This window comes from Suricata suricatta, chromosome 4 (assembly GCF_006229205.1).
Source record: "Suricata suricatta isolate VVHF042 chromosome 4, meerkat_22Aug2017_6uvM2_HiC, whole genome shotgun sequence".
Taxonomy (NCBI): domain Eukaryota; kingdom Metazoa; phylum Chordata; class Mammalia; order Carnivora; family Herpestidae; genus Suricata; species Suricata suricatta.
The window spans coordinates 63,782,215-63,806,301 of NC_043703.1; the positions used below are offsets into that span (position 1 = coordinate 63,782,215).

The following is a 24,087-nucleotide window of genomic DNA, read 5'->3' on the forward strand; positions in this document are numbered from 1 at the left end:
ACATATACCAGTTTTCCAGCTCCACTACTGACGTCTGGACTTCAGCCTGGAAACCAGGGTACTTTCCAAGAGTCCAGGTGAATCTTCTGATGAGAGAAGTGTGTGACTCACTTCCTCAAGAGTAGGGGACTCTCGCAGGGGTGGGAAGAGGCCGAGATCGGGGTCACTCATTACTGACCCTGCTTCAGAGAGGATGTGCAGACAAAGAGTGATGGAAAAGCCTCCCTAGGAGGGAAGACTGTGGACCACCTCACTGAAAACAGTAAGAGAAGAACCAGGCTTTCAGTGGGCTCTACTTCTTTATTTATAAACCAGTCTTCCAACCTTTCTGAACTTCTTAGACAACACAAATTCATCTCAAATTGTGCAATCTGTTATTGTGGCAAGCTTGACAAGTCCTAATACATATTTATGAATGTTGCTTCTAATTACTTAACCTGGAGAGCAAGAACCATTGCAGCAGGGGGTGAGGGGGGTTACCTGCAAATGTTTTCTTAAAGCAGTTTTACTTTCAGAAGCCTTTGTATCTCTTTCAGAAGGAAAGATATAAAGTTACCTCTTAGAAAAGATGTATTCAGATTATCCTATTGTGTGGCAAACTTGTTCCTTTATTTTTTTAAAATCACTTGATCCATATCCTTTCTTCCTCAATAATCAAAATAGCACAAAATTAATCAAAAGCAAAAGTGATAACACAGATGCCTCTGTAATCCTGTAGCTTTCACACAACTTTTTATTGGGAGTGGGTGAAAAAATACATATACATTAGTACACACACACACACACACACACACTCAGAAACCACTGATAATGATCTAAAGTACACACATACTCAGAGACCGCTGATAACGATGTAAAGTACACACACACATACTCACTCAGAGACCACTGATAATGATCTAAAATACACATACACACACATACTCAGAGACCATTGATAATGACCTAAAGTACACACACACACACACACACTTAGGGACCACTGAAAGTGATCTAAAGTACACACCCACACCCACACTCAGAGACCACTGATAATGATCTAAAGTACACATACACACACATACTCAGAGACCACAGATAATGATCTAAAGTACACACACACACACACACACACACACACACACACACACTCAGAGACTGCTGAAAATGATGTAAAGTAATGGCATTCTTCTAGTCCAGCAGTGAACATGGTAATACTGTAACACACGGCCACGCTTCAAACGGCAGCTGACACAAAGGTTTCACTAATTACACATTTTATAACATCAGTTCTGTGCAGGTCTTACGGTGTCTGGGAACGTTTTTTATATAAATAGTTCAGTGTGGTCTGATTTAAGTGAAGCTTATGGATTAAAAAAAAAAAGCAACCTTCAGATCCTCATTACCAGTCCTCATTTGTCTCAGCATTTTGGAATGACAAAGATCTACTGTAAAAATGGTAGGTTCTTTATCCCATTTGAGTTACTAGATGGTGTCGCCTGCACAATCAATCCAAAGGGTGTATTGAGGCTCCAGTACTGAAGATTAGAAAGTGTTTTTAACAAGACATGATCCAGGTGCCAAGGGAAGACAGGGCTTGCTGATGCAGTGGGCTCCGTAGGCTGACCAAGTTCAATGTTTATGCTGTGGGCCATTTTTTATTTTTAAAATTAAATTAAAGTTCTTACTCTACAGAAGCTGTAGTTTATTTGCTTTGTTTTTAGAGGGAGCTTGATTTCTTCCATATTCTAAGTCTGTGCTCACATGTAAGCCGCACTTCATTGACAAAGCCCCCCAGTTGAGTGCTTGGGTGATCAGAGTATGTCCGCTCCCAGGATCACTAAGTTCTCAGTAGCTATGCAACTTGAACGGCTATAATTTTTAATAAAAACCCACATCCTGGGGTTCTAATGCAAAGTGTTATGTTAACGTGGAACAACTAATTATCAGAGACATGTAACATTCACAGAGTATATAATAATATGTGAAGTAGCAATTTAGTCCCTCAAGTTTTGCAATCTAATGTGGGTGAACAAACATCTGACATCTGGGAGCCTTAGCAGAATTCTGCACTAAAATTGTAAAGACTATGAAACTGAATAAAGGAACATGCTTACATTACTGCTAGGAGTTATTACTGCAGAAAACAGAACTAAATGAATATTTTTCCATATGCTTAATTTCCACTAATGGAAAGTATAGCTATAAAATAAAAATTCTTAGTGTCTCAGGGTGTTTCTCTTAATAACAGCAATTATCACAAAGAATTCTACAACAGTAGGGATATTATGACTATAACACAAGTAGAAAAGGAAAAAAACCAAGAAGCAAAAATACATTATAGACTGCATCATAACACATATTTGTCTTGCTAGTAAAAGTTAAACTCTTCCACAACTTTTCCATAATGACTTAATTCATCAGTAAATGTGATTTTCATTTGTTAAAGTGAAAAAACATTTAGCATATTTTGCCTCCGGTTTTAGGAATGTTATACATTAAATTGATTTTTTTTAATTTGATGTTCCCACTTTATCTTTTATATATGAAAAATGTCTTCTAAATAGCTCAGACTTAATTTTGCCATTTCCTGCTGGCTTGGTTGGTCACGGTTTTGTAAGAGAAATGAAGTGCGAGAGTCCATATCCAGCACCCACGGTGAGGCCGTCTCGTGTGATTTCTGCCTCTGGTGTCCAGCAGAGTGAAATGACCGATCCACCTTGAAGAAGTCCGCTCTGGATTTGTCAGGTGGTCTGTGTGCAATTCTGCCCCTCAAGGTTTGCACACATTTCTCTGAGTCAGCATCAACTCCTACATTCACAAATGAAAAGCATCATGAATGGAAGTAGAAATGAGGGGTGAAGGAGGAGAAACAGGTCTCCTTGGTTGGAAAAGAAAGGGATTATTTCTTTCATGAAGAAAGAAATATGTGACATGTGACACTTCCCGCAAAGGAAAATGGAGGCTGCTGCGGCATTCAAGAATTCTTCTGTTTTCCTCATGAGGAAAGGTTTGAGAAAGTGGACCTTTGAGAGGAAATACTACAGACTTCCAAATTGGTGAAAGAACTACCAGCATCGCTCGGGTACTCTGGGTAGGAGGAGCTGGAGGAGATGATATTTTTGAGCCTCTGGAGGGCAATGATTAAAAGCAGAAGCAGAAATGCTAAAAGGCTGAGGAATATGGACACATAGATGTAGACATTTGACAGGTGGCCTGAGGAAGGGTCCACCGATGTGGACAGGGATGTAGGAAAGAGCTCAAGGAAAGTTCCATTCTCCACGTTACCGGAAAATACAGATGAAGAGTCAGGTTCAGACATGTTTCATGGAGGGTTAAAGAATGTGCAAGAATGTTAAAAGTCAGTTTCACACAGGGGTTAAAACGGACAGAATCAGCATTTTGTTTTTTATGATAGCATCAGCAAAGATTGCAGGCAGGCAAGTCAGCACAACAAAACTTCTTGTTTTCAGACGAAGGCAGCCAGGGGATCAGGTGTCCATTGGCACTGCAAAAACAGACAGACAAACAACAAAAAAGAACAACTGAATGCATTATTCAGAAAATATCACATTTCGGTCTTATTTTTAGTTTTCCTTTCAAGAAAGGAAGGGAATGAAATTACTCCTCCAGAAACAGGTAATATTTATGTCATGAGATAACAAATGATGATACAAAAATAAACTTTTATTTCAGTTTACCTCCACAGTACCCTAGGTACCAGAATTCTCCAAGGAACTAAAATAAATAAAAAGGAAAATACATTTCTGATGTGTTCCATCTGCTGTGATTTCAATGATGCTCCAAGTGGATGCTCTGAGAATTGGACCCAGAAAGTCAGTGCCAAACCTCCCTTCTCCAGAAAATTAACTCTGCACACCCCTAGCCCACTATCACCTTCCCGGCCAGGATTGGTCTCTCCTACACTTTGGAGAATCACACCGTGCATGTAAGTTTGCTTTTTGTTGAATACTTATAATTTTCTGATTTGTTTATACAAATTCATCTCCTTGAAATGAGGGGCCATCTCTTCATATTTCTTTGCTTTTCAATCTACCTGTGTATGCTCTAGTGCACACTTTAGCACTGAATGAAAACTTCAGATTAACTTAGAATAAAGAAGGTTGGATTCCCTCTGAGTGGCAGAAAGTACAAGATTTGCTGTCAAGAGACTTAGTTTTGAGGCCTGGATTCCCTCTTACCTTTGGGAAGTTGAGCAGATTGCCTCTACACTCTGAGCGTCACTTTCCCATCTGTAAAATGTATAGCTCCTGTCCCATCCCCTCACCGTGTTACCAAGAAAACAGGCATGGGAGCACTCTGTGAACGGTAAAGGTTGGGACAAAATGAGTTTGTGATTGGGGGTGGAGAAGGAATGATTTTCTCTCAGCTGGGAGGGCAGAGTATGCCCTTCACCACGTTCTCCCTCCTAACGTGGTCCTTGTGAAGAATACAGAAGCAAAACAGACTGATAGGTCGCAAGCAGGAGACCACATGATTCCCCAGGCTCCAAGTGTGGGTGCTCTGTGACTGGAAAAGTTACGGCCGGTTTCTGCCTCGGCCACCAGCCTACTAAGTCCACGTGGGGGAGGAATGCAGCAATCCCTCTGGGCAGATGACTCTTCAAGTCCAGAAAAGATGCTCTTCCTAGCTCTCTGTGGCATTAGATCCCTTTGTTGTAAATTTCTAAACTTCCTCCTGTCAGATATAGTCAAATGCTAATGTGAAAAGATCCACTCTGCCCCTGGCTTTCCCTTTTCCTAAACCCTGCCCTGCATCTCATCTTGAAAACTTGCCTTTCCCTGCTGTATTCCAGATCTAATTAAGTGGCCAATTCTTTGAGGGGCTGACAATGGCCACTGTGGCCAGAGCTGAGCAGCATTAATGATCCCTGGGAAGGAGGGGACACCTCAGAGAAGATTGTTCCTGCTGGGTGTCATGCAGGCTAATGATCTTAGTGAGTTTCTCTGAGTAGGCCACATACAGTGTCTTAGTAGTTCCTAAAATAATTTGATTTCTACTCCTTATTATACTTTGCTTGGTGATTTTAATTCCATTAGGCTGCTACAGGCTCCTAATGATCCTTAAAAAAGAGAGAGAGTCACAGTGGGACTCAAATGTGTCACACTGATTTGGCAATCCCTTGCCTTTTTATAGCATATAAATGTCCTAGCCATTCATCTTTAGGGAAAATAGAGTCTCAGAGGCAGCACGATGATTAGGAAAGAAAACTAGGATGGAAACCTTATGGGCTGAATGAATAGGAAGAAATATTCCTAGTGTTCTGGAAAGACCTCCTAAGTCTAGCTGAGGAAACTGAGAGACAACGAAGCTAATTGATCTGACAAAAGAAACATCTCTTTAGAAGATAAGCCAGGACTTTGGGTTTCTGCCCATCCTCACTCCTTATACCATCTGGTCTCAATTTTCCTGTCATTTGAGTCGTACGGATTTTACATCCTATTTTCCTAGCATGGGTGAAGACGGGGGCTATGTAGTGTCTGTGTTCCTCACAGCTACTTGGTAGAGCAGGAATTATTATACTTACTTCTTAGATGAGTAAACTGAGCCACAAAGACATGATTTACTCAGGGTACACAGCTAGACAGTGACAGACTAGGGGCTAGACCCCACGCTTGAACTGTGTTCTTAGTTTTCTCAATTGTGTTGGGAAGAGAAAAATGATCAAGAGCTGCATCATTAGCTCCTATCTGCCACTTACTCTGGGCAAGCTCCCTGTTTCAGTTTTCCTGTTGGTATAGTAATACTCACCTTTCCTGCCTCACCAAGAGGCCCTGAGCGAGGATGTGATAACATTCCCGTAAGCATATTTAGATAATTATAAAGGCCATCCCACGTAAAGTCCTAGTAGATAGATAGTTCCTAGATAGTTCCTTTAGAATGAATGCTTAGAAAGTCTAGAGGAGCTTTCAGAGTCCGATAAGTGCAGGTCAAGGATTCAGCCGGAATTGGCTGATTTTTCTAAAGCCACCTGTGCTACCCAAATCTGTCATTTTCTGGGGGGTGGGCTGGAGGGACAGACAATGTCACTAGGATATCAGCAGTTCAGTGGCCAAGCTCACAGCTGGCTGCCAGACCACTTGTTAAAACAAAGGTTATCTCTTTACTTTGTGGATATTCCAAGAATACTTTTCACACCAAGAAGATCTTCTACTTTTAGACAAAAGGGCCCCTGTGAGCCTTAACTATCTATGGAATGGTTTACAGGAAATGAGGCTACGAAGATTTGGGGAAAGCATCTGATCTTCCAAGTGGTCTTGGAAGAATGGTAAGAAGTGAACAAATGAAAGTTGCTGCCATTGTCTGACACTTCACAATTATATACCTTTTCCTTTAAATATTCTCTTCTCAAATTTCAGATTTAATATCATTTCCAGAAGACTCCTTAATTTTAAATGACAGGTATGCAAATTTCATTTCACTGTCCTACTCTGAAACCACCAAGTATTCGCACTGTTAGGGAGATCGTTTTAATTTTGATGGCATCTATTCTCATTTTCTTATTGAAGTTTTAAAAAGTTGGCAAATCTTCTTTCTCTCTGGTGAATGTTTTGACAATCTGTGTAGAAATGTCCAGGATGAAGCAGCTTGTACATGTTCAGGCCTTGTGACTGTGTGAATGAGACCAAAGGTGGCACTGTGAAAATGAAATCAAACAAGTGTTTCAAGATGATGCTCCTTGGGCCGTTTCTCCCAAACAGATTAGGTTTAAAGAAAAGAAGAGAGAGACTTCATCTTAAATGCATAGCCTTGACCTGTCTCAGGGCAGCAGCAGAGTCCTCTCATTTCAAGTGGCACCTAAAGCCACATGGGCATTATCATGGTTTTTTTTTTTTTCTGAGCCATCCTCAAAAAGTGATATTTGAGAAATGAAAATGAAACAGCTGGATCACAACCTTATAAATGAAGGTTTGTGTAAATGTTTTGGTTCACAGTCAGCCAGCTTTCCCTTTGTCTCTTAGAATAAAAACCTGTACTGGGGAGAAATCTGCAAAAGGCAGTCACCTACTGAAGTGAGGCACAGCGGACGTGTAATGTCACCATGAGCACAGTGGGGTGGAGAGATGGAGAGACAGTAGAGATAGGGCAGACCTGGGGGTCCCTGGTTCCCGGACACTCAGCACCATGCCTCTGTGAGTCCTCTGGAAGAGTGGAAGCTTTCCTTCCCATGGGGTCATTATGGAGAGTGTAAAGTTGTAGAAGAACAAAAGCATAGTCTCTGATGTGTACTTCATGCCTGGTAAAAGGAAAAGAAGCTAGCCCATCTCTGAGTCTGCACACGCAAGCAGGGCCAAGACCTCTGATGGCCAGCATATGGTAGAGCTGATGCCATGCCTTGACTTCTACAACATAATGGTTTACAAAACAGCCTACAGTCAGCCTCAAATCTGGCACAGTGATTGCTGAGTTTCTGACCTTTATTCCAATACACTTCCATGTGAATAACAACTATTTGAAAGTTGTGTGTGTGTGTGTGTGTGTGTGTGTGTAAAACTAGGATAAGCTGCTTTGTTGCCTTACAGACATAAAGAGTGCCCTGGCTGTTAGGATGTTCAAATCAGCTTTTCAGCATTTTCAAGTCCTGCTATGACATTCTCCAAAAGGCTGTCCTCCCAAACCATTAGTAACGATCTGATAGATTTGATAAGTTATTAAGTTATTAACATGATATGGTAAAATGCTTATTTCTGTCTACAAATGTAAAATTTCATATTGTAATGTAATGATATATTGGATCTCTTTATAGAACACATAGGAACTATCATTTCCAAAATCTAGGAGGGACCTTATCACATGTAAGCAAGGGTGGTTTTAGTTCTACATAGAAAACAATATGCTTTCTCGCGCCATTCCTTTACTATTTGGATGACTATCTTCTCTCTTTTTGTTTTGAAAAACTTTTTTTTATATTTATTTATTTTTGAGAGACAGAGTGTGAACAGGGGAGGGACAGAGAGAGAGGGAGACAGAATCCAAAGCAGGCTCCAGGCTCTGAGCTGTCAGCACAGAGCCCAATGCAGGGCTCAAACCCATGAACCATGAGATCATGACCTGAGCTGAAGTCAGACACTTAACTGACTGAGCCACCCAGGCACCCCAACCATCTCTCTTACGCTTTCTCTTTGGCTGGTGGCCTTTTAGGTCATGCTAGATGAGAGAAGGTTCGTGCTGACACACATCCTCCCCACTCACTCTTCTCTAAATGTCAGTTGTCACTTGCAGTTGCAAATACCCCTGGACTTGGGATAATGAAAATAAAGTTTATTATCTTATGTGCTATAATTATTCAAAGATGATTCAGCCATCCATATATTTGTCTGAGAACTGCTCTTACTTATCAGTAAAATACTTAGGAGGGTTCAGTGATACGTGAATTCTAAGATTCCCTGTAACCGCCCAATAAAAAATAAAACCAAGTGATAAAATAAACTGATAAGTAAATATTGAATTCAAAGACCATCCTGTGAGAAGAAATATAGAAGATGAAGATTCTGAATAATACACTGCAATTCATGGATCTGGACTAATAATGTAAGACAAAAGATTAAAATTAAGTTTTCTTTATCTACTATTCAAATGAATATTCAGGATATGGAGTCAGAGATTTTTCATAGTATTCTTGTGAAAATTTTTAAAATTACAAAGTAATAGCTTAGTATCAGCTAAAAATTTATCTTAAAATACTTAAAAAAAATCAATTTCTAGGATAGGTCATTAAATTCTTTTAGATCCAGACTAGTCTCCTATTTCTCTCTATCTTGGTGATGACTTTTGTCTATCTAGAGTACCCTCAGGCCCAGTAAAATATTTCCTTAGCAAAATATTTAAATTATACTCAGAATGCTTTTATGTTAGATCAATTATTTTGTACTAATTATTTAAAAATTAGTTATCCACATAAAATATAATTCACAAAATATTCAGAATATACCTTTCTTGACATACAAAATAGTGTAGACTGAAGTTAAAAAAAACACATATACAAGAAAGTATTTCAAAAGAGGATATCAACATGGCTGACCATCCATCTGAGACAACCTAAAATGTAATTAGAGATATGACCTCCCTTGCATTTAGATAGCTCTGCTTCTCTGGAGAAATCAAAGTATTCTTCTTAATAAATTTTTGCTATATTTATATTCCATGTGAAGATTGAATGACCAAAACACTGCCTTTGTAAAAAATAAAGATTTAAGAATATCACTCTTTTAGAATAAAGTAGTTTAAATGCATAATTTTCTGGTTAAAAAAAAACAGGTTAAATACAAAACTGGGTCTAGGCATAGCATTTTCATGATTCTTTTATGGTGTGTAGAAGAGACCAGTAAGGGCTCAGTCCTACCCTCCGGGGATATTGGACCCATCTAGGCTAACACAATCCATCCAAATCAGAATGAGAAAAGCAACAACCTGAAGGCTGAAGGAAGCAGGCTGTTGGGAAGTAGCAGAACAATGAAAGTCTTCCAGGGAGAGGGAGGAAAGGTCTTAAATACTGTGCTTAAATACTTGATTTAAAGGAAAAGCAAATAGCCAAAGAAATAATGACTTGAGGATCATAGGCAAGGTTGAAATCAATCAGTGGGAAGAAAGAAGGTAGGAAGCAAGACTGGCCTTTCAAGATGTTAGAGTATTTTTAGTAAGGGCTTTCAAGTCAGCTCTCTCCATCCACTTGGATCTGATCATTTCCAGTATTTTAGAAGTGTATTAAGAAAAACGGCTAGAATTGGAGCAGCTAGAATTGGTTAAATCATAGCATTAGTATACTTAAAAACCTTATTATTTTTAATAAGATTGGACACATGTAAAAAATTCCTCATTAAATTATCTCCTGGTAGAAAAATGGAATGTTGTTTTCTCCTTTTCCATTGTCTCTCATTCTCCCTGTGCAGTTAAAATAACTTAGATCTAATACATTTTTTTAAATCATGAATTTCTCATAACAGTCCCCTTATAGACACTGGGAAAGTTTGTTCCTGTAAACCTAATTTTTGTGATTGTTAGAATTTTCTTTAAACCTTTATATGTAGTAGACCACTAGGTATCGCCAGTCTACTCTCTCAGGCTCCAGGGAATGGTGGGTTCCTCTAAAACTGCTGTAAAGGAATAGGGAAAAGCCTGGAGATTTGGTTTTTCAATAGTCATTTAATGAAGAAGTCCACTCTAAGTCTATAAGCAGATTCCTCACAAGTGGGCAGCCATGGACTACTCACTATAATTGGGAAACCATGACATTGTATTACTCCTTACCAGTCCTTTTGTTTGTGTCTGTGCTGCTCAGTTTATAGCTTATTATCTTCATTGATTCTTCTTTATCTTGATTCCTCCTTCATTTCCTTCCATCTCCCATAGACAGGCATCCAAGCTAATGTGTTTAATGAGGACTTTTAGGTTTGCCTCTTTCTGTAAATGCCTATTGTTTTATATACATTTTCTTGTAAATTCTCATCATCTCATAAACTTTCCATTTTTTAGGAATGGATATACAGTAAATATTTCATTCTCTCCATAAATTAACCCCCAAACTTCATCTCTACTTAAAATAACTTGATAATTGAAGCAGGGGAAGAGAGGAATATAAATTATATAATGTATCTAGTTCTCTGGTTTTGCACTTAAGAATATTCCAAAGACTAAAACCAACCCCCCACCCATAAAAATCACATGTACAGGTACAATTAGAAGGAAAAAAAGTGATGACAGAGGTTATCTGAAAAGCACTTCAGTATTACCCAATTAATTAAGCAAGCCACTATTCATATCTATCTTTATTGACAACTATAGTCATGAATTTGTTTAAACTAAGGTGCTTTATAGTCTACTCCTTAAAAATAGAATATTACAAATGTATATAAATGTTTTAGGTCTTACATTTTAAGTCACAAGCTCCCAGACTCTTCTATGTGATGACATTTTTAATCAAGGCACAGCATTTACTTGAATTAGTGAGCCATTGTCCCTCATAATATAACTACAAATAGAACCTTAGTTGATTACATAGTGTGTAAATTGCCCATCCCTTCTGGATATTAGCCCAGGATTTAGGATAATATAGACATAAGATTTTTGCTAAATAAGTTCTCCCATTTTTCCCAGTCCTCTATGGCTGACAGTCTAAGTATGATGACACTTTCCACAGTAAAATGGGTATTTAGAAAGAATGATTAGTAATTGGCAGCTTAGGCAGGCTGTTTTGGATGCAGCCAGTTTTGGCCATATTACATTATTTAGGAGTCAGATGAATATTCAGAAAAAGAAATAGGCAAGATCCATCCCCTGATGTAATGCAAGATCCTTGGGCCAATTAGAAGAAAAAATGGTTTGTTATAAAGGACATTATTAGGACAACTGGGGAAATTTAAACATAGACTGCACATTAGATAACTGTGTTATATAAATATTAAATTTCCTAAGTGATATAGGAGAATATTCTGTTGAAATGCATGTTAAAGTTTGTAGCCATAAAGTGTCCTAATGTCAGCAAATAACACTCAGCTGTTTCAGCCAAAAAACAAACAAAACAATACAAACCCCAAAAAACAAGCACACACATTTATATACATATATGGAAATAAATATGATAAAACATATATGTAGAAATGTTCACAATAGGTTTAGTCTAAAGAATATATTGGTGTGCATTGTTATTATTCTTACAACTTTTCAGTAGATTTGGAATTTCTCAACATACAAGTTGGGGGGAAAATGACTTGTCCCCAAGATTAAGAAAATATGCTTGGTATAATATTCAGTAAGTCAGCTAAAATATTAGGAGCTTTTAAAAAAATACGATGATAGAAGCCTGACTCTTCAAAGGAATCTTCCAAATGGCATTGGAAAAGCTCACATATTTGCTGCTGCCATCAGCTCATTATGACCACTAATCCATGGTTACTGGAGGTGAAGCATGAGAGGAGGAGTAAGAGAAAATTTAATATGCCGGAGAAACTGGATTCACAGTGCTGGGAGGTGTGGCCTACAGACCAGGAATGGTGACTCTCCAGCCAGCCTTATTCATGACTTCACTCCTGCCATCACCCACTGGTCTGAATGGCAATCTGGACCTCCAGAATCATGGAATCTGATTATGTTCGTTCATCTTACATCATTGGTCATCTTCACAAGCAGCCATGGACATATACACATCTCTCCTACAATTTAAATGCCCAAAGATAGTAGGGACTCTGAAGGCATCTTGAGTCAAGAAAGAATAGTTTTTTTTTTTTAATTGAGATATAATTGACATATAACATTATATTAGTTTCAGGCTAAATAGGATCTGGTACCAATTCCAGTGTGTGAGACAGAACTGGGGAGCTGTTCTCCACAACAACAAGCAATTCTAGGAATACTGGCTGAGTGTCCAATAATTCAACCCAGTTGCAACAGTATCAGGAGATAGCGTCAGAGTCCACAGGTTGAGGTTTCTGTCCTACAACACCCTCCTCCGCAACATAGACATTTCTGACACCAGTCCTAAGCCCCAACTTATCACATGTGTTTCTGAATGGTGATAAATCAGAGGTTCCCAACCCCCCCCCCTCAGCTTCAACTAATTTGCTAGAGCAGCTCACTGAAGTCAGAGAAACATTTTACTTATTAGGTTAGCAGTTTATTGTAAAAGGATGTAACTCAGAAACAGACAGCAGCAGGCGATGAACAGGGCAAGGTATGGGGAAAAGGCACAGAGTTCCGTGCTGAGTGCCACTCTGTCAGCACGTCCAAGTGTTCGCCTACTGGGAAGCTCTCTATGCCCTGTCTTTCTGGGTTTTCATGGAGGCTTCATTACATAGGCATGACTGATTAAATCATCATTTGTCATTGCAAAATGCAGCTACAAATGAAAAAATAGAGGGCACTAATATTAATAGTGCTTTTACCAGTCATCACCAATCATATGACTGCGAATATAGGTAAGTGCCTTAAAATGATGAGTACCAGATGAGTCAGATCTTAGGAGACACAGTGCTCACTTATGGCTCTGAAATTACTCATCTACCTGAATTTCCAGGTACACCAGGGATGGCAGAGGACAGAAAAGAGGACATCATATCTTTCATTAAGAAAGCATGTTCCCACATAGTATTTCCCGTGGTCCTGCTAATCCTTGGTGTGCACCAAAGAGCAGTGCTTGCCTTAATGCTCTCTATCTCTCTCTTTTTCTGTCTCTCTCTCTCTCTTTGTCTCAGGTGGTGCAGTGAACTCAAAAGTCTGGCTAACAAAGAGAATGTCAACATGTTCCTTGTAACATGGAACAAAATGATATGGCAGGCTATCAAGTGTAGGAGGAAATCAAGTCCTTAGCAGCCTGTTGTGATTTTAGATAACGACTCAAGAATCTGTCAAAGACAACAGGCAAGCAATAAACAAGTGTAGGCTCAAATTCTCCCAGATTGTGTTTTTAACTTGAAAAATGTAAAAGGGGGAGAAATTGAAAAATAATTAGGAATTATTTTGTGTTTTAACTTAAAAATATAAGGAGGTGAGATTGAAAAATAATTAGGAATTACTTAGATAACAGACCACCAAAATAGTTATATATTCTTTTAAAAATATAAATAAATATTATTTTATTCCAGGGAAGCGGGAGCATCTCTTATATGAGATTTAACTGACTTTTTCCTTTATCAGGGTAGAACTCTCTACTTGTAAGGTTATAGACTCTGTGTGTTTTATTTAGTTGTAGGAATAGCTTTGGTCAGAAGCACATGTTCACACATCACTCACTATTTTTTTTCCTTGTTCATTTATTTATTTTGAGAGAGAGGGACCATGCAACTGACCAGTAGAGGGGCAGAGAGAGATAAGGAGAGCAAGAGTCCCAAGCAGGCTCCTTGCTGTGAGCACAGAGCCTGATGTGGGGCTTGATCTTATGGCCCATGAGATCATGATGTGAGCTGAAAGAGCCAGACTCTTTAACTGACTGAGCCACCCAGGTGCCCCTCACTACTCTTGTATCTAGTCTTAATTCTGTTTTATCCCAAAGGTGTGCACTGGAATGCAGGGGGCATATCATGCTAGAAGAGTTGAGGAAGTAGAGGGGATAGAAAGAGAGTGGGGGGAGCATCCCCTAGTAATTGTGGAATGGGAATATACATGGTTCCAGAATATGATAGGCAGAAGAAGGTATACCCAGCATGTCATGTAGGAAAAAGAACATTCATCATACCAGTTTGGGAGAACAGCAAAAACACTATGAACGACAGCAGCCAGTATTTATTAAATAAAAGCATATACTAATTTTGTATGTGTGCTCATGTGTACACAGGCATCGTGCATGTGTATTTTCTCTCATCTTCACAGCTCTTTAAGGTAGTCATTATCATTCCTCACCCCTCTTTAACAGATGAGAAAAATAAGGATAAGAGAATTTATAAGCTTGCCCAAGGTCACCCAGGCACTTAGAGGCAGGGCTGAACTTCAAATCTGTATCCCTGTGTCTCCAAATGCTGTGTTCACTACATTCCTTCTCTCCAGGGGGCCTGAGGGTATAAGAGGGATACTTTCAAGACCTGTGGTCCTTCATGCTATTCACAGGTTTCTGATGTTCCTTCTCCTTCCAGGCATGTTGTAGGACTGCATGTTCCATCCCCTCTGAATTTAGGGTGGCCAGATAACTTGTTTGGGCCAACAAGATTTGGAAAAAGTGACATGTCACTTCTAGGTAGAAAATGGAAGGCCCAGTATGAGATTTGCCACATCCCTTTCCTTTGCTGCAGTAATTGTTTAAGTACGGGACAGCTCTGTCCCTGGTGAACTGGGTGAGTGCCTTCACCCCTTGTTAGCCATATTAATACTTAGTGTTAACAATAAATGCACTTGTTGTTTTCTGTGTTTTTTAAACATTTTTTTAAAGTTTATTCATTTTGAGAGAGACAGAGACAGTGCAAGTTGGGAGGGGCAGAAAGAGAGGGAGAGAGAGAGAATCCCAAGCAGGTTCTGCCCTGGCAGCACAGAGCCCAAGGCAGGACTCAAACTCATGAACTGTGAGATCATGATCTGAGCTGAAACTGAGTTGGATGCTTAACCTCCTAAGCCACCCAGGTGCCCCTTGGCACTTGTTGTTTTAAGCCATTATCTTCCTTCTACTGACTAAAGGAAGATCTCACTATACTGCGGCAGCAGAGGTTATGCTGGGTATTCAAGAAATTAACTATAAAGAAGTCAAATTCTGAATATGAATATAATTTAGAGTTGCATGAATTGTCTATATAACAGTTAAAACCCCCTTATAGCACTGGTGAGCCAGAAGATTGTAGAGGATGTTTTGGTGAACTTTAATTTCATGCAAGAGTAAGGTTTAAAGGGATGAGAATTAGCTACTGGTACAGCCAAAAACATATTCCCTAACAATCTGAAGCATGATCAGGTGATACTGTGAAGGATAGTCCTGACCAGCTATAACTTAAATAAATGGTTTCAAGTGGGAACGAGTAAGATATAGTAAAGATATTAAGACTAACTCATTACTCCTAATGGGGAAAAAACCCAATTCATTATACAAGTAATGGGGCAGTGGTATTGCCTTTGGTTAAGAAAAATTAACATATTCTTGGTGCATTCATTTATTCATTCAACAAAAACTTGTTAACTATGTACAGGAAGTTGATAAAATATTACTATTATATGCATGAGTCTATTACTCATACAATTTTTATAGTGACCACCTTGAGTAACAAATCTAAAAGACCTTTCCTATATTACCTGTGCTATATCATATGTTTCTTTTTATCAGGCTACGTTCTACTTTTCTAGCCTCATTTTTTCCATTGTTCCTAAGAATGGTGATCCAGGTATATCAAACTGTTCTTGATTTCCCACATTTTAAAAAATGCATATGCAATTATATGCTTATAGAAGCATTATATGCATATAATCCTTATATTTGGACATGTCTTTTCCCTAACTCTACCCCAAACCCAGTTTGTTCATTCTTCAAGACTCTTCTCAAGCCTTCCTTCCTCTGTCTCATCCAGTTATTCACTCATGCTATTAATCCCCACCTACTTTCTCTATGCAAATTTCTGGCTCCTTTCTCTGCATTCCGCTGATAATTTCTATACCTTTTTGCACTAGCATTTCTTACATTTTATTATTCTTATTATTGTCTGTTTACCTGTTTGTCTAAAACTTCAATAGATTATGAATTCCTACATAGAGGATACCATTTCACTAATTTTATAACCATGAGCCAGTACAGTGTCTTGAATAAAGATGCTCAATAAGCATTTTTAGGATGGTTGCATGAATAAAAGAGTGAGGGAATGAAGAAACTTGAAGCTTCTTGGAGAGATATTCCATTTTTGTTCTATTTTTTGGAAGTGCAATAATATTTATTGTATGAATGAATGGTTTTGTATGGAATCATATCAAATACTCAAAGGGTAACTACTCAAATAGTAAAGAATAATGCTGAACACACCCTAAGTATTTTAGTTATGGAAATAAAATTTATAGTTTAAAGTTCCAGAGCAAACTCTGAGTATACTTTTTCAACAAAAATTTTATTTAATCAAGTATCCACCAAGATAACCAAGGAAAGCGAAGTTCATTACATGAACATAAACAAGGGATTATAATGAATGTATTTTGAAGAGCACAATAAAAATCATGAGAGTTTACCATAGTGAGTCAGTGAAGACCTGACTGGATATAAAAATGTAAAAAAACATGTTGTTTTTAATTTAAAGTGTTCTTTCTGTTAAACTTCATGATAACCCCATCCTTTGGAAATTACTAAGTCCCTTACAATCATAACCCTTGGCATTGTACTCATCTGTGGAGATGAAAAGGGTCAAGGGCAATACCCACTTTCTGATCACCACAGAGGAAGATAATTTTAATTTACTACATTCAGGAACATCAAAACTGTGGTATTCTGTTAGTCATTCTCTCTCAAAAATTAACTCACCTCCCTCCAACCCCCCCAAAAGAACCTAAAAGCCAAAACAGAACAAAACAAAATTCAACAGAAAATCAGCACATAAAGGGAAAATGTTTTCATTTTTATAAATTTCTCAATTTAACTACAAATCCCCACACTGGAGATCACTGCTACTTGAGGTAGCCACTTGCCTCCATCAGGAATATGTAATTATGAGTCATTTGAGATGAGGAACTTATAAAGCACTGCTTCCTGAATCCAAGATGTCCTGCTACTGAAAGAAAGAAGGAAAAGAAAGGATAGGACAGGATAGAATAGGACAGGATAGGACAGGACAGGACAGGACAGGACAGGAAAGGAAAGGAAGAAAGAGGAAGGAAGGGGGAGAGAGAGAAAAGGAGGGAGAGAGGGAAGATGGAAGGGAGGGAAGGAGAAAGCTAAACTAAAAAGTGTGCTTAGTGCCTTATTTGCTTTATATTCTAGCGCAAGTTTCATATCTCATGGTGAGTGAGTAACAATTCAAGAGCCGGCACTGATGCACGGACCATACTCTGAGTAGCATTCCATCTAGATCATAGTCATGGGGATATGAGCAGTGATATCCTAAGCAGTATTATGCTAGGAAACTAATCCAGACCTCAGTTTCTTGGCAAAATAATAAAAAGGATAAAAACACATGAGCCGAAAAGAAGCATTTTTTCCCCTTTTCATTCATTCTGGAACTGACGTAAGACATTTATTGTATATTAAGTTATTCCTTCTTTCCTTGTGATCTCTCTCGATATTAATTTTTCTCTATTAAAAAATCAAACAATACCAAAACAAAAAGTAAATAAGCAACCACAGCAGGAAAGCATTTTTCATAGGATTAGGTAACTAGAAGTCCTTATAAATCAGGAAGCCAAGGTCTCCAAAAGTTAAGTAAATTACATTTTGAAGGTAATTGTTTATGAAAAAGGATGACAGAAGGAGATAGCTGGTGGCTGAAACCACAAATTAGGAGCCTAGGATCCTTTTCTGGTTCCAAATCCACTCTATACTCAGAGCTGAGCTGGATGGCCAACAAGAAGAAATTAGATGAAAAACATGTTACTCGGTTTCTTTTGTCATCCAGAGGTTATTTCATTATTTGAATCAAAATATATGCCATGCAGGTCCAAACCTGAGACCAAAAATGATCAGGATAATAAAGAGACAGGAGACAGAAGGAAAGATCTGGGAAACTCACTTCAGTGAACCAGACCAACTTCGTTGGCAAGTAGTCTTTCTGAAGGTCTGAAAATCTGTCAGTATTCCTCCGTCAGTCTAAAAGGCACAGTGCCCATAACCTTGCACTTCACACATGGAAGGTGAGATCCACAAGCTCACTAAGGAGTTTCTCATGAGGAATTGTTAGAATGACAAGTTGCCAAGGTATATGAAGGTCATCAAAGAGAGTATTAGTAAATATATATTTTTTAACCTGGGTTCTATTTACATGGGTGTTTTTATATTGAGCACATGAATACTCACATTGAGTACTTCTCTATATGAATGTCAAACATCAATAAAAATGTTTTTGTATTTTTTATAAACTTTTAAAATATTTATTTTTGAGAGAGAGAGAGAGAGAGAGAGAGAGAGAGAGAGAGAGGGGGAACCAATGCGGGGTGGGGGGCAGAGAGAGGGAGGCAGAATCTGAAGCAGGCTCCCGGCTCTGAGCTGATCAGCACAGAGTCCAACACGGGGCTTATACTCCTGAACTGCAAGATCATGACCTGTGAGAAAGTCGGATGCTAACTGACTGAGCCCCCCAGGTGCCCAAGAATGTTTTTTTAGGGGCAGAAAATGTGCCAGGCTTGTTGGATGAATTATTTGAGTGCTTCGCATTTCATCCAAAAATATATGGCATTATAGGCTAACTATAAATGATACATTCGGACAATTTACCCCATGGGATAAAGTTAGCCAAACTTAAAAGGTGCATGAACAAAGATGTATTCTGTAGCTACCATGATGTCCAAGAGTCAAGGATTGGTTAAATAAATGATGAAAGACTCATGCAATGGAGGACTCAAATAATAAAAAGGACTACATTTTCTAACCTGGAAAGATGCTGGGCATGTATGGCTAAGTCAAAAAGTAAGCTTCAGAATAGTGCTATAGTATGATTCCATTTTCACAAAATAACTACTTGCACGGCTACTACTACCAGGCACAGATACACAATATCAGAGGCCTGCAAAAGTAAACTACACTAAACAAGAGGTTATGCACCAAGTTATTAACATTTTTTGTTAGCCCAGGTAATGTGGGTATGTTTGGTTACATCCTATTTTGTGCATGAATGTGAGTCTTGGTACACAGAAAATATATTGTTTTAAAATCGGGAAAAAAACAATAAAGATGTTTTCATTTAGAAAAAATAGAAATGAAAGTTAATGATAGCATATGCAGTGAAAAGGCAACTGGTTTTTAAGCCCAGAACTCTTTCTCCTCCCCTTTCTTTTTCCCTCCCCCCCACTCCGCCTCATTTTCCTCCTCCTCCTCCTTCTCCTCCACCTTTTTTGTATTGCATGTACTTAACACAACCTTTGAAATCCTTCATATGTACCTTTTCTTTGAAAGTTTAAGACTCTCAGGCTGAGACAAAAAAGTCAGTCTACCCAGTAGGGCTTAACTGTTTTTTGTATTACAGTTGCATTTTATGGGATACTGTGAATGTCTTATTTAAGAAAAAACAAGAGTAGATCCCTCTGCTATAATCCTGGTCACAGGGGAAATTGAAAGTGATTAAGAACCAAACCAGTCTAATGGATAATAGTTAATAGATTACCAGGCACTTCTGATCATTACCAGACCACTGTGGCACATTAATCAGGAAAACTGCTACTTGACTTTCCCTGAGGAACAAATTTATATGTTGAATGAATTGTCTTAGTGTGGTGTAAGTCATCTTCATGTCTTTCTGAATTTGACATAGGATCTAACAGCCACCTATCCTTTTGTTTCCCATCAAAAATTATCCACGGGTCTGTTACTTTAAGTTATCCTGTTTAACAAGTATTACTTATAATTTCCAGACCCATTCACTATTGTCTATAACACTATCAGTCAAAAATATCAACAACATTAACAGTCAAGCCCATAATGCATATTATAAATCTAGGTGACTGATTTCCCATCTTAATATAACTTAATAAGTAAGAATTCAAAAGTTAGAAATTCAGGAAATATTAATGACAGCCTATCCTGTTCCTGATATAAATTCAGAGCTCTGGAATATTGGCTCTGTTTTGTTTTGGCTGGATTGTGCCATTTCATGCTTAGAGATACTATTACATTGTATATGGCTCTTGACTATTCAGAATCTCCATTTTTTAATGTTTTTTGTTGTTGCCAAAAAACTTATTAGACTACACAGTGATAATTTCTTGGTTCCAAATGTGAACATGAGAAGGGATCCAATATATAAGGAACTCCTGAAGGAGGCATACTGTGTCTTGAGGCTGAGCAACTCCAAACACTACATACCATAGACACACCTGCCATAAAACAGAATCAGAAATAAATGGGTCCCGGAACCTGGCTCATTAGCCTGCTGTCCTGTATCTGAAATGGTCAGTGAATGCACAGATAGACTTCCTGCATTCTAAATCAAAGGCTGGTCCACATGTGTACGTATTGCAGACTTTTGCTCCTATGCCTCTGGCTTGATTTCTCTAGGTACATCTGTTGGCTAAAAGGAGTCCTGCTAACTCATGCACTTAGTTTGAGCTGCCTCTTTGTTATGTTCCCTATTCCATTAACTAAGTTGAAAGGCTTTTTTTTTTTAGTTGTCACTAGGAATAATAATAAAAGTTAAGCCTGTGATGCTTTATATTGATGTAGTAATATCAATGTAGTAGACATGCTCCATACATGTCTATTTGAAGAAAATGGCATTCTTCTGCAACACAACTTTTTGGGTTCTGGTTTCATTTACCAGATGTTTACTGAATGGCTCGTGGGTTACAAGAGCTAGGCAAGTGGGACTTACACAGCACCTGACGTCCAGGGCCTTTTAGGAATGTATTTTTCCAGGTTCTTAAATTACTATTTTAAAAACCCAAATGAATACTCTGGTTTCTCTTCAGATCGTATAAAAGCCCAAATGAGCAAAATAAAAAAAAATCAATTATAATTTTGAGTTTTGCTTATCCTTAATAAATTAAATATTAAAATGCTTAAAGTCTACAACTTAAAAAAAAGAGGATATTAACATACAAGTGCAAGGAGAAGAAGGGATATTATCAAATGGGCTGAGACTAGATATACATAGAGACCAAATCAGAGAGTTTTGCTTGTGATGGGATCATCTTTCATTCCCAGAATAAATGGGGCTCCTGGGTGGCTCAGTAGCTTAAGTGTCCGACTCTTGATTTTGGCTCCAGTCATGACCTCATGGTTCATGAGTTTGAGCCTCATGTTGGGCTCTGCACTGACAGTGTATAGCCTGCTTGGATTCTCTCTCTGCCCCTACCTATTCATGTGCACATGTGTGCCCTGTGTCTCTCAAAATAAAAATAAATAAACTTAAAAGTAAAGAATAAGTGTATGACTCCACATTACTTAGTGATTAGTATGATTAATCATTCTTAACAATCAACTTCCATCCTTCATCTGCCCTCATTAAAAAAAAGTCATAGGAAAACTGCAAATAAACCTTCTGATGGATTTGATGCCACATGTCATCACACCATTATTTATCTCTTAACCCGACAGGCTTGTGCACATCATAGACATCCAGTAAAATCTGTTGAATTGTACTAACAGCAGGGAAAATGGAATGGATCTTACCTTACATGAATCTTCTTTGATGAGAACCAGGAACATGTGTCGAGCTCTTCGGAGCACTCTGCCTTATGTAGAAGAATCAAAAATAATAAATATATAACCCCAATAAATGATAAGCCTCCAAATCAAAACACAGAAATGTAATATCCCACCCATTTTCTGGAGCACCATTTTCCCAGAATACTTCGGAGGCTGGCAGATGGTTCTCCATCCCCACAGTGCCCGGCTTTTGAAGGACGTGCCCTGTGGGAGTGGTAGCAGTGCAACTTGGCTATGAGGTGGACTCACTAATACACACTGCAAAAAGCGATGTGCATTAAGGGATCAAGTAGGTGCTCATCCTAAAGTGTGTACATGTGGGATGGGTGGGTAGGGGGAGAAGACGCCTCTGTACTTAGCGAAATGAAGCATTTTAGTCACGAAATAGATTTAAAACTCTGTAGGAGCTAGAGTACAAATAAGCTAAAAACAGACTAGTTGCATACTTTAAGCTAATTAAATACTTTTTTTTTTAATAAGGGGGCTGCATTGGGCAGCAAGACTGCATTAAAGAGATAAACCTTTTAAGAAAACAGTATCACTTATCTTGATTTTTTTTTCTGTTGATGGCTGTTGTCTGACAATGAATTTAGAAAATGTAAAGCTCCTGAGGAGAAACATCTTGAGGAGTGGCCCCTCGGGTTGGCCCCAGGACGTGACCGCTGCGGTTTTCGCCCTTTGCACCTACAGTGTGAACTGGACCAAAAGCGATGGCTTTGAGAATGTCCAGAACCATAGGATCCTATTATCCACCACAAAGAACCACCTAAGTACACGCTTTCGTTGGGAAAAAAAAAAAATCCGAAGGAAATTTAACAGGCAGAAGACCACTGCCCCTGGAGTCTGACGCCAACCCAAGCCTGGCGAGCCCCAGGCGTCCAGCGGTGGCAAGCGCGCAGGTACAGCCACAAACCTGGTCCTCAACAAGACGTTTCTGCGAATGAATGGATCCTTCTGCTACCCGGAGTGGGGCACATCACACACCTCTCTCCTAAATCATTTAGAATTACATTTGCCCGTAATCCACGCACCTCGACAGGGAAACACAGGATTCCAGCATCTCAGCAGACCCGGGAAAAGGGAAAGTAGCTGGTGCGGCTTTCTACTAGGTTTTTCGGGAACTCAGAAGCCACCGCTGGGGAACGCAAGTGTTCAGTCCCAGATAAAACTTCCCCGGATTTGAAGCCACCCAAGATGGGTGAAACACAGTAAGATGCAAAGCGGGCAATGTGCGTGTGGCGAGTGGTGGAATGGACGGATGACCCTGGAAATCCAGAGGCGAAAACAACCAGAAATGACCGCACGTACCATAAAGGCAAAAGCAAACAGTGCCCCTACAAACACGTTCTGCAAAGTGTAGAACTGTCTACACTTGCACGGAGGAATCAATTTTGGCAGCAGCGCATACGAGGGCAGGTCCTCCCGTTCTCTGGGTCCGGGACAGAAGCAGGTCCTCCCGGGGCCATGGGCATTACGTCGCCCAACAGGGTCATCCCGAGAATCTGGAAAGACGACCTGCGGAGGTTGCTGGGGGCCATAAAAGACACGGCTAGCCACAAAAGGGATAGTTTGGGGGTGTCCAGAGAAGGAGCCAAATCTCTGGGAGCCAGGGAGAGTCCGGGAGCCGGCTCGGGAGGGAGCGGAAGCTCAGCCAACTCCAGGCCGCCCCAGGCGAGGAGTCAGGGCGCTCCCCGCCGAGGGCTAGCGCTCCTGCAGCGCTCGGCACCCCGCGCGTCTGCGGCTCCCCACTCCGCTGCCTCCGCGCGCGGGCAGCGTCGGGAGCCTCTCACTGACCTGCGGGTCCGGACGCTCCGACCTCCCCGGCTGGGACGAGGGCCGCGCCAAGCTCCTCGAAAGCCCCCGGGTCTCTGCGATCTGCGCCCGCGAAGCCGTCCGCGGGGATGTGGGGCGCAGCGTGCGGCGACCTGCCGGAGCGCACCGGCGGGCGGCGGGCGCAGCTGGAGTGAAGCCCGGCCGCCGAGTCGGCGGGGCCTCGGGTCTCCCTCCGCCCCTGCGGTCCGCACAACCAATGACGGCGGGCCGGGCCCACTCCCCGCCGCCCCCCAGCCGCTGCTCTGGCTGGCGCTTGGCTAGAGGACAGCAGCCCGGCTCCGGCGAGGGAGGAGCTTGAGCTAGCGTTGGAAAATCCTGGAGGACGTGGAGGCGTTCGCACTGGGAGCCCCATCTGGGGAAGGCAGGTGTGGTGCCCTTAACTTTTGGGGGGTTTGGGAACGTGCAGTTTCTTTGGGTGCCCTCAGAGACTTCTCAGCAGGCGAAAGCATCTACTTTCGGCCAAGTTTCTTACTGTCATGAGTCTCGCGCAGCCCCCACTCCAAACCAGGAGCCTCAGT

General features: G+C 40.0%; 1 protein-coding gene across 1 annotated transcript; it reads right to left on the bottom strand.

Annotated features, from left to right (window-relative positions):
* Window positions 1–707: 707 nt before the first annotated feature.
* On the bottom strand, window positions 708–23,704 carry SERTM1 (serine rich and transmembrane domain containing 1). Its single transcript, XM_029938616.1, has 3 exons — window positions 23,531–23,704; window positions 21,701–21,762; window positions 708–3,487 (listed from the first exon to the last, which is right to left on the bottom strand). The coding sequence occupies exon 3, from the start codon at window positions 3,299–3,301 to the stop codon at window positions 2,978–2,980; it is 324 nt and encodes a 107-aa protein (XP_029794476.1). The 5' UTR covers window positions 3,302–3,487; window positions 21,701–21,762; window positions 23,531–23,704; the 3' UTR covers window positions 708–2,977.
* Between the last annotated feature and the right edge of the window lie 383 nt (window positions 23,705–24,087).